This window comes from Mytilus californianus, unplaced genomic scaffold, assembly GCF_021869535.1.
Source record: "Mytilus californianus isolate M0D057914Y unplaced genomic scaffold, xbMytCali1.0.p SCAF_7, whole genome shotgun sequence".
Classification (NCBI taxonomy): domain Eukaryota; kingdom Metazoa; phylum Mollusca; class Bivalvia; order Mytilida; family Mytilidae; genus Mytilus; species Mytilus californianus.
The window spans coordinates 76,708,430-76,720,785 of NW_026262723.1; the positions used below are offsets into that span (position 1 = coordinate 76,708,430).

General features: G+C 31.0%; 1 protein-coding gene across 4 annotated transcripts in view; it reads right to left on the reverse strand.

Annotated features, from left to right (window-relative positions):
* LOC127709020 (transient receptor potential cation channel subfamily M member-like 2) overlaps positions 1-12,356 on the reverse strand; it is a 66,660-nt gene that overhangs the window by 4,393 nt on the left and 49,911 nt on the right. For 2 of the 4 annotated variants that reach the window (XM_052214289.1, XM_052214288.1), the window contains exons 25-28: positions 10,067-10,202; positions 9,716-9,811; positions 4,705-4,728; positions 155-1,211 (exon numbers count right to left, since the gene is read on the reverse strand). In XM_052214289.1, coding sequence (XP_052070249.1) covers positions 1,013-1,211; positions 4,705-4,728; positions 9,716-9,811; positions 10,067-10,202 — 455 coding nt within the window. In that variant the 3' untranslated portion in view covers positions 155-1,012. Of the gene's footprint in view, positions 1-154; positions 1,212-4,704; positions 4,729-7,721; positions 7,743-9,715; positions 9,812-10,066; positions 10,203-12,356 lie in introns of all 4 variants that reach the window. The other 2 variants (XM_052214290.1, XM_052214291.1) reach the window with 2 other exon arrangements.

Genomic DNA, 12,356 nt, shown 5'->3' on the forward strand with positions numbered 1-12,356 from the left:
AATGAAGTTAATGTTTATTGTCCAATCAAATTCCAGTATATAGTAAACAGACTGAAATAGACTACCTACCTGTTGTTTACAAACATCCAAACAAACATAGCAAGCAAGTTGATCAAAGGTTTGATTTGCATGCTTTTATAGAAAAGCTGTAAACAACAAAAAGATTTGTGAAATACATGTAATATTTCAATCAAATTTATAAATTTGTCAATTGTATTTTAGTGATTTAGATTTAGATTTTGTTTCAAGAACTGGTATAAAAATGTAAAAATATCAGATCTATTTCTTCTATCTACAATAAGGGTTTTAAACTATTTAAATTAAATTTGTGAAGTTACATTAAAAACTAGTAACAATAATATCAAATGCATCTTAAGAAATGTGGAACGTAATGTAAAAATTTCAAGAATGAACAGAGCATTATAAAATCCCATATAAAATATAAAATGACATGAAGTGGCTCGGATTTGACAATTTTGTTATCATATAAAAATTATATATATATTTCTGTAAGAAAAAATGAAAGTTTGATTTAAAACTCAGGAGTGTATTGAACATTTATAAATAAAATTTTGTAAAGGATTTTAAAAGGTTAAAGATTATATTGATTATTGGGTAAGTCAAAAAGACTTGTCTTTTTACTACAAAATATTCCTTACAGAACTTGTTGAAGAGAATTGTTCCTAATTGATATGTCATCTCTAAAAGAGGTTATATGTATAATAAACAAATGACTCCTCAAGAAGAACATCCTTGTTATTATAGTGTTCCTTCAAAATAAATTTCTTAAAATACAACTTATCATTACATATACTATTCAGGCTTTAAATACCAAATTTGATTGTTAATTATATATTAAATAAGTTGTTCAACATACTAATTTGAATCTTTTTTCTTGACAAATTTTGTATTCTTCTTTGTCACAGTGATACATGAATTCTTTTTTACTTTATTCTCAGGGTAAGATGAATAATGTACAACATGTTTTATTTTTAACTTCAAGCCCTTATTACTAGGTATCTGGATGAAGATTTGTAATATCTAAGGATGGTGTCTGTAGCTGATTTTTCTTTAGATCCAGTAACAACTTCTCCATTCTGCTCATTGCTTTGGTCATATCCTGAACTTCTGCATGCACATAGAATGCTAATTTATCAAACTTTTCTTGTATATTCGGTCCCTGTACAGAAGCTGTTGTTGTAGTGGACATCCTGTAGATAAAAAAGTATTTTTAAAGCATGGCATGGATTAGTTAATTGTATCTTGTCCCATCTGAAACATAATTCATAGGAAGTGTAAAATAAGCATATTGTTTAACATTTCATACCGATATAACATGTTACTTTTATTATTCTTCCCTTAGTTTATTTATTTTGTAGTTACATTGTATCATAGGTCAAATTTATTTGTTCAGTGTATGTTCACTGGTGTTAATATGTCCTTTGATTAAGTTAAGCTATTTCAGGTGATATTTTATAGTGTGTCTTTCTATGTTGTTATGTTACACTATTGTTTCAGAAAAAGGGTGAAGGTTTAGTACCATTAAAACGTTTAAACCCGCTGCATTTGTTTGCACCTGTCCTAAGTCAGGAATCTGATGTTCAGTAGTTGTCGTCTGTTGATGTGGTTCATAAGTGTTTCTCGTTTTTTATATAGATTAGACCGTTGGTTTTCCCGTTTGAATGGTTTTACACTAGTAATTTTTGGGGCCCTTTATAGCTTACTGTTCGGTGTGAGCCAAGGCTCCGTGTTGAAGACTGTACTGTGACCTATAATGGTTTACTTTTATAAATTTTGACTTGGATGGAGAGTTGTCTCATTGGCACTCATACCACATCTTCTTATATCTATATGTGTTCCCTAAAGGCAATGTTTACAAAATTAATCGTATCATCTCTTTCACTTAATTATGAACCCTAATTTGTATGGAGATAACTTATGATGTTGAAACCTTGTTGGTCAGTTTTCAACAAATTTTCACGATCAAATAACCAGATTTTGGGTAAGATGTATTGCTTAGTAACCAAATATTATATGTCAATTGTCAATAATATTTTGAATGTAGATTTTTTGGCAAGGAATAATTGTATGTTGATTAGTTTTCGGAATTATGTATAATAAATCTCCCAAAAGTTTTTACATATTTTTCTTCCTAACTTTGTGGTCTCAGGCAAACCTGATGAACATTATTATAGAAACAAGTTTCTGAAATTGGTATCATGGATTCATACTATATCTAAAGACTTTACCCTTGTCATTAGACTAAGATGATAAGGTCAAACTCAAGCTCAAGTGACAATAAACTGCTTCGCCGAGTGCAGCTGGATATAACCGCAGAGGTCCAACCCTGAACAGTTGGGGGCAAAAATGGACACAATATTCAAGCTTGATACAGGTCTGAATTTGGATTGTAATTAAATATAAATTTGACACATTATAGGTTTCTGACACAAAAAAAATGTAGTCAAAGAACTTGAAATTGGTTGTATGATTTGAATCTATATTCAATTGAAGATTTCTTGCTGTTGCGCAATACACTGTGCAGTTGCGCAATACTTAGTAAATCTGTTTTCAGACTATATACAAACGAATTAGCAAAATAAATTGTGACCCCCAATTTTTTTCTTTGGAAAATTGACAATTGAGGAAACAAAAATTGACACCCCCCATAATAAATTTTTTTTTAACCCCCCCTCCAAAAAAAATAATATTTGAAGAGAATTTTCTTTTGAGGAAAAAAAAATGCCCCCCATCCCCAAAAAATTTTTTTTTACCCCCTCCTTCCAAAAAAAATAATTTTGAAGAAATTTTCTTTTTGTAAAATGTGGTATGAATTAAGAGACATCCATACACTTAAACACAAGTTATTGTCTGAAAACTAGAAAAATGCTTGTTTTAGACCCTTTTTGGCCCCTAATTCCTGAACGGTTTGGGCAATTACCCAAAAATGAATCCCAACCTTCTACTTGTGGTATTGAACCTTGTGGTACAATTTCAGAGCAATCAAAATACTTATACACAAGTTATTGTCCTGAAACTAGAAAAATGCTTGTTTTGGCCCCTTTTTGGCCCCTAATTCGTAAACGGTTGGGACTATAACCCCCAAAAACAATCCCAACCTTTCTTTTGTGGTATTGAACCTTTTGCTTAAATTTCATAGAGATCCATACACTTAAACTAAAGTTATTGTCCGGAATCCAAATGCATGATTTGAATTTATATTCAATTGAAGATTTCTTTTTCTTTGGAAAATTGTCAATTTCTTGAATCTTGAGGGAAAAAAAATTGACCCCCGCAAAATTATTTTATTTACCCCCCCCCCCCCCCCCCCCCCCCCCCCCCCCTTTCCAAAAAATATAACATTTGAAGAGAATTTTCTTTTGGGGAAAAAAAATTGTCCCCTCCAAAAAAAAAAATTTTTACCCTCCCTTCCAAAAAAATTAATTTTGAAGAAATTTTGTTTTTGTAAAATGTGGTATGAATTAAGAGACATCCATACACTTAAACACAAGTTATTGTCTGAAAACTAGAAAAATGCTTGTTTTAGACCCTTTTTTGCCCCTAATTCCTGAATGATTTGGGCAATTACCCCCAAAATGAATCCCAACCTTCTACTTGTGGTATTGAACCTTGTGGTACAATTTCAGAGCAATCAAAATACTTATACACAAGTTATTGTCCTGAAACTAGAAAAAATGCTTGTTTTGGCCCCTAATTCGTAAAAGGTTGGGACCATCACCCCCAAAAACAATCCCAACCTTCCTTTTGTGGTATTGAACCTTTTGGTTAAATTTCATAGAGATCCATACACTTAAACTAAAGTTATTGTTCGGAAACCAAATGTCTTCTGACGACGCTGACGCCGACAACAACGTGATACCAATATACGACCGCAAAACTTTTTTCCGGTCATATAATGACTAGTTAACAGTCTTGTAAGCATTAAGTTGGTATTTATAATAAGTGGTGCAGCATGGGGCTCTCCATTTTTGAAAGTCATTTGAAAATAGAGTAAATTAACTAAATAAATCAGGAACAATTTTTCTGTTCATAGATTTTGTTTTATTCATTGCTATCCTCAAAAGGCTGTATTACTTTCTCTGCACCCATCCTCTTACCAACTTGACTGACATTTTTCACTGTGTGTTTAGATAAGAGAAGGGTGCCATATTATTGTTGAATAAACCTCATTATTAATAAAACTTTGTCCATCTTTCTATCAAAATTGTGATACATAAAATTTAAACAAATATCATCAGGAAAAATAAAAATATCCCATTATAATTTTATTTATGATACAGATACTAGTATTGATGGCTTTATTTACCATCCCTTCTTTTATAGAGGAGAGTGTTTACACTATTTTGTATAATGTACGAACAAAAAAGACTATTTTTTCTAGGGATATCTTTCAACAGCAATGTCATTGAAACCATTCACTCTGAAAGTGTTGTTCAGATAAGATATGCACAAATCAGTGGTGCAACCAGAGGCTGTCCATTTCTGAAAATTTGTAACACTGGAATTAACTATGATATGATACTTGTCAATAAAACATGTGCATTGTCAATACAAGTCCATGTGAATTTCCCCTATATTTATACTGATTACAGAAAAAAATATCAATAGCACCAACAAATGCAAGAGAAAGAATAGCATAAATGAGATGCCACACAAGACCACACCATGCAAATAGTATCATACCCAATGTTTGAAACGTTAGATTTTCTGAAAGGCAAGTAAAGAGAATAATAAAAAAAATATTTTGAAAGGGGTGACTAAGGTTAACCTGAAATGACTGAAAAAGGTAGGTTAAAAAAGCTAATATATGTGTTAGTACATGTCTCAAAGTTGTCTAGCAATAAAAAAAAACATTTATAAATTATTCTTTCCTGCTTAGATCATGTTCTCCTTTTAAAACTTAGAGCCATTCATGTGTAAAATGCAGGTTATGGTAGTTAAGTGATTTTATTGACCTCATTATCACAATGTTATATTATTATTAAGATGTTTTCTCTAATGAAATATCATTATCCTATGAACTGTATTTTCATGGCAAATAGATGTCCAGTGAACAACATTTTAACTAAGTTCAAGATAAGAAGAATGTGAATATTGACACAAAGTGTAGTGGTTGACATTTAAGAAGGCATGATTTCTAAACAAAAAAATCAAGCAATTTGAGCCAACTTTCTATATACTAGTCATTGATTCAGTTTTAGTTTGTATTGTTTACTTGTTGCTGTGTTTTAGTTACATCTAATGCTAACATTATTTAAATAAGAGCTATACTTGTTTTATTGTTGAAGGCCATATGGTCAACTTTGGATGTCTATTTGGTGATTTGTGTTGTTGGGTTGCTGTCACATGTTTTCTTTTATTCACATATCACCTTCTCTGGACACAGTATTCAGACTGCAAACTGACCAGAACAAGCATTCTGAGAGTATTGCATGGCAATATATAGTCCCCTACCGTTTAAGAATTCATTGTACTGGAACAAAATGCTAACTTGATCTATAATTTATCATGGTGTTAACTATATAACAAATATCAAGTCAATATCTTTAAGCATGATGAAAAAAAGTGTGGAAAACTGATTATTTGAGTGAATTTTCTAAGTCCAAGGACCATAACTCTGCACAAAATCATAAGACTGGAACAAAATTCGAACTTGATCTGTAACTTGTCATGATAAAACTATATACCAATTATTAAATCAATATCTTCAAGCATTACAAAAAAAAGTGTGGAAAACTGATTATTTGAGTGAATTTTCTAAGTCCAAGGACCATAACGCTGCACAAAATCATCAGACGGGAACATAATTCGAACTTGATCTGTAACTTTTCATGATAAAACTACATGCCATTTATTAAATCAATATCTTCAAGCATGACAAAAAAAAGTGTGGAAAACTGATTATTTGAGTGAATTTTCTAAGTCCAAGGACCATAACTCTGCACAAAATCATCAGACCAGAACAAAATTCGAACTTGATCTGTAACTTGTCATGATAAAACTACATGCCATTTATTAAATCAATATCTTCAAGCATGACAAAAAAAAGTGTGGAAAACTGATTATTTGAGTGAATTTTCTAAGTCCAAGGACCATAACGTTGCACAAAATCATCAGACGGGAACATAATTCGAACTTGATCTGTAACTTTTCATGATAAAACTACATGCCATTTATTAAATCAATATCTTCAAGCATGACAAAAAAAAGTGTGGAAAACTGATTATTTGAGTGAATTTTCTAAGTCCAAGGACCATAACTCTGCACAAAATCATCAGACCAGAACAAAATTCGAACTTGATCTGTAACTTGTCATGATAAAACTACATGCCATTTATTAAATCAATATCTTCAAGCATGACAAAAAAAAGTGTGGAAAACTGATTATTTGAGTGAATTTTCTAAGTCCAAGGACCATAACGTTGCACAAAATCATCAGACGGGAACATAATTCAAACTTGATCTGTAACTTTTCATGATAAAACTATATACCTAAATTCAAATCAATATTTTATATCTTAGTGTATAAACAGCAAAAATCATTTTAAAGTCTTTGATCTGACCTGGGCAAATACCAAACCCAAGATTTTGAATTTTCAAAGCAAAATACTTTAAGATCACAAGTTTATTTTGAAGTTTCTTAAATTTGAACTCTTAATAAAAATGACAATTATTCAACCATTAATAGAACAAGCATTTTGTGAGTATTGCATGGCAATACATAGTCCCCTACCGGTTACAAATTCATTGTAATGGAACGAAATTCTAACTTGATTTATAACTTGTCATGGTGTAAACTACATAAAAATATCAAGTCAAAATCTTCAAGCATGACGTAAAAAACTGTTGAAAACTGATTATTTTGTGAATTTTCTATGTCCAAAGACCATAACTCTGCACAAAATTATCAGACTGGAACAAAATTCCAACTTGATCTGTAACTTGTCATGATAAATCTATATACTAATTATCAAATCAATATCTTCAAGAATGACAACAACCTACCACTAAATTCTTCAAACAATTTACCAAAGAAAAGGAAAAAAATCCAAAATGTCATTTTGTCTTTTAAATCTTTTAAAAAATGAGTTATTTCCCTTTGAACAGAAATCTACTAATTAATAAGTATTTCATCAAAAATTTAATTCTAGGGAAAGGGCTTTAACTGAACAAAGAGAAAAGCTAAATTCGTTAAAATTGAACTTGACCTGTAACTTGTCATGATAAATCAATAAACCAAATATCAAATCAATATCTTCAAGCACGAGAAAAAAAGTCTGGAAAACTGATTTGCCGGACTGACAGATGGACAGATGGACAGACACAGACAGACAGACAGACAGACAGACGGAGTGCAAACCTTAAGTCCCCTTGGGACTAATAAAGGTGAGGGTAGCAACTGTAACAACCAAATATATGTGCAAAGTAAAAATGTCTAATATATGGTATAAAATAGAAGTAAAATAAACACATTTCTTATTTTCTTACATATTGAGAATTGGTTATCACATAAAAAGACATTGGAAAATTGAGAATCTAAAATAACAGTGCAACTAGGGTTAAAGATTAGATCTATAGAGTGTTCAATCAATGCTTCAATAATCTATTTCATCTATTTCAATGTTATTATTTTTTGTGTTATTCAGAAGATTAAAAGCAATAATTCATAGAATTTAGAATAAAAGAGATTTCCCCCTTACTGTGATGATCTGAATGAAGTTCTGAAATTAAAAGAAAAGGATAAAAATAACATATATACCATGATATCAAATAATATCTTTCACTTTTATGTCACCTTGGCATGATCTTGCATGTTATTACTGATACACAAATACTTTGGGTAAACCAGTTGTTACATTGTTGACAACAATAATGGTATACCTCATCTTCAGACAAACATTATAGTTAAGACACAATCAAAATGCAGTGTAAAACAAGAGTACACATGCTGAAATGTATCACCTGCTTTACTGATCATTGATTTTATGTTGAAAGTCTTAAAGATAAAGGTTTTACTACAAGTATCACAAAAACTTAACATTTTTAAAGATCCATGACAATGAGGTCAAGGTCAGATAAATTCTGTCAAATAGACATGTACACCTTACAATTATTCAATACACCAAATATAGTTGACCTATTGCTTATGGTTATTTAAAAACAGAACTTAAACATTGAACAATGAACCATTGAAAATGAGGTCAAGGTCAGATGATACTGGCTAGACAGACATGTACACCTTACAATCATTCTATACACCAAACATAGTTGACCTTTTGCTATAAGTTCTTGAAAAACAGACCAAAACAAAAAAACGTATCAATGAACAATAAACCATAAAATAAGGTCAAGGTCAGATGAAACTTGCCAGACTGACATGTACCCCGTACAATCATTCCATATGCCATATATTGTTGACCTAAAGTTTATAGTATCTGAGAAACGAACCTAACCACGTAACTTTAACCTCGATCACTGATCCATGAAATGAGGTCAACTTAGGTGAACCCTGTCTGACTGACAAGTAGACGTTGTAAGAAACCCATATACCAAATATAGTTATCCTATTACTCAAAATAAGTGAAAAATTCACATGACAAAAAAAACCAATTTCAGTTGCTGAACCATGAAAATGAGGTCAAGGACAATGGACATATGACAGACAGAAACTTTGTAACTTAAAGTATCTGCATACAAAGTATAAAGCATCTAGGTCTTCTACCTTCTGAAATATAAAGCTAATTTTACACAAATAATTTACACCACCGCCGCCAGATAGTAATCCCCATGTCTCGCATACTGTGATTTTCATTACAAGAAAGACAAAAACTGAGTTAAATCTTTGTTAAATAGTAATGGTATATTAGCTGTGCCTGGAAGATATTGTGGTAATTATTGTACAACTTACTTAACATCTCTGTTTAAGAAAAAAAAACACAATTTAAATTTTCTAGTCTTTTCTCCACTATGGTGCTTTTTCTCAAATAATTGGTCCAAATATGATTTGTGCAGATGATTAGAAAAAAATCCATACCCCACAGTTAACTTATATTCATCTATGATTTGACGTCATTTTAGTTTGATAACTTTTATAAGATTTGTACTTTGGAAAATCATTAAAAACGTGTAGCATGATGTCACCAATAAAAAATTTGAACTGGACTGATAAATCAGAAAATACAAAGTTTGTAAGAATCCTGTATGATTCAATTTTCACTAGAGTATAAAATATGTTGACTTTGTATTTCAAGTTTCTTATTTCCATATACCTGTTTTGCAGCTGTCTTTTTAACTTTAAAATCAAACTTATTTGTAGAAGAGAAATAATATTAAGTTTTAAAGCAGACATTTAAGAAATAGAGCTATAAATATTGAAAGCTTACTTTAATTTCACTTGCTCAGGAAGGCAAGTGCATATGTGCAAAATTTTGTTAAAATTTTTTGGCAATTAAGAGGTCTGAACTTGCCACCAACTGGAGATATTAAAGCTTTTTTATTATTTCATCCTATCATAAAATCAAAAGTGAAATTTCTTTTCCTGAATGTTCCCCTTTACCATCTGACTTCCCTCTGTATATCATCCTTTTATCAAAGGCCAGCTTTTCATGTATGGTTACATTTTGGAATACTTTTAACCAAATCATCTACCTCACAAGAAGGTATCTATTTTATTATGCATTTTTGTATGACATACCTTGCAGTTAGTGGAGGTTTGCTGTCTGATCCTTCCATACTGTGGCGTGATACACTCTCTTTTATTTTATCTAATTCATCTATAACTCTCTCCAATCTAAAAAAAAAATATTTGTATTTTTACACTCACAGTTGAACAAAGAAGTCTTTTGCAATAAAGAGATAAAAGAAGCCATTTCATACATTGATTCAAAACAAAATTTGAAACTTTAATCTTAGACACAGAGTTTCCAAAACTATCAAATCTGCCAGTTAATAAGTTGGCTGAATTATTTCCATGTCTGTCTTACAGTTAACAAAAACTTCAGATCAATATATAATACAAAACTAATTACAGAAATAAGAAGTATACCTTTCTGATGTAGAAGACACCTGGAAGTTAAGATCATTGCTCATTGCTTGCTTAGTTTCATACATATAAGTCTCCATAGCTTCCTTTTCAAACAAATGTAATCTAACAATGTCTTCTTCATCCTGCATTTCCAGTCCTATAAAAAGATTTCTTACTTGTCAAATTTTCTTCTAATTATCCCAGCTGTAACAGGGAATATATCTATAAGTTAATTGAGTCAAATGACAATGAATGTCAAATGTCATCTGACTGATTGATGGTTATCTGTGTAATGTCAGGAACAAATATATAAATTAAGACACATAATGGAAATATTTATAAAATAATGAAATGTAAAAAATGTTAAGTTGGAGCTGATTGAAAACAAGAGTGCACACACTGAAATGTCTCACCTGCTTTACTGACCATTGATTTTATGTTGATGGTCCTAAATATAAAACTTTACTACCAGTATCACATAAACTTAACATGATCCAAGAAAATGAGGTCAAGGTTAGATAAACCAAGTACACCTTACAATCAATCTATGCATTAAATATAGTTGACATATTGCTTATAGTATCTAAGAAACAAACTTAACCATAATAAAATGCTCCGCAGGGCGCAGCTTGATACGACCGCAGAGGTCGAACCCTGAACAGTTGGGGCAAGTATGGACACAACATTCAAGCTTGATACAGCTCTGAATTTGGATTGTGATTAAATATTTGACACAGCATAGGTTTCTGACACAGAATGAATGTGGTCTTAGAACTTAAAAATTTTAAATTGGACATTCACCTATTATGGTCCAATATCCAAAATCTAAATACATGGTTAGATTCAGCATATCAAAGAACCCCAAGAATTCAATTTTTGATGAAATCAAACAAAGTTTAATTTTGGACCCTTTTGATCTCAATGTGGACAAAAATGATAACAGGGCCCAAAAATCAAAAATCTAAATACATGGTTAGATTCAGCATATCAAAGAACCCCATATATTCAATTTTTGTTGAAATCAAACAAAGTTTAATTTTGGACCCCGATTTGGACCAACTTGAAAACTGGGCCCATAATCAAAAATCTAAATACATGGTTAGATTCAGCATATCAAAGAACCCCATATATTCAATTTTTGTTGAAATCAAACAAAGTTTAATTTTGGACCCCGATTTGGACCAACTTGAAAACTGGGCCCATAATCAAAAATCTAAATACATGGTTAGATTCAGCATATCAAAGAACCCCATATATTCAATTTTTGATGAAATCAAACAAAGTTTAATTTTGGACCCTTTTGATCTCAATGTAGACAAAGTTGATAACGGGGCCCAACAATCAAAAATCTAAATACATGGTTAGATTCAGCATATCAAAGAACCCCATATATTCATTTTTTGTTGAAATCAAACAAAGTTTAATTTTGGACCCCGATTTGGACCAACTTGAAAACTGGGCCCATAATCAAAAATCTAAATACATGGTTAGATTCAGCATATCAAAGAACCCCATATATTCAATTTTTGTTGAAATCAAACAAAGTTTAATTTTGGACCCCGATTTGGACCAACTCGAAAACTGGGCCCATAATCAAAAATCTAAATACATGGTTAGATTCAGCATATCAAAGAACCCCATATATTCAATTTTTGTTGAAATCAAACTAAGTTTAATTTTGGACCCTTTGGACCTTTATGTAGACCAATTTGAAAACAGAACCAAAAATTAAGAATCTAAATACACGGTTAGATTCGGCATATCAAAGAACCCCAATAATTCAATTTTTGATGAAATCAAACAAAGTAAAATTTTGGACCCTTTGGACCTCAATGTGGACCAATTTAAAAACGGGGCCCAAAATCCAAAAACTTAATACACGGTTAGATTCAGCATATTAAAGAACCCCAAGAATTCAAGAATAAAACCCCATTGAAATTGATCAAGAAATAAGCAATTTATACGAAGTATCTTCTTTTGCACAATACTGTGCAATTGATTATTTCTTGCTATTGCGCAATACTGTACAATTGACAATTTCTTGCTATTGCGCAATATTGTGCTATTGGATATTTCTTGCTATTGCGCAATACTGTGCAATTGAAGATTTCTTGCTATTGCGCAATACTGTGCAATTGAAGATTTCTTGCTATTGTGCAATACTGTGCAATTGAAAATTTCTTGCTTTTGCACAATACTTATTATATAATAATTTACACATCCTGTTTGGTGTGTATCTCCTACCATATCATTATTATTTGCTTTTAAATATAAATCAGAAATAACCAACTTAAAATGGAAAATTTTAAAA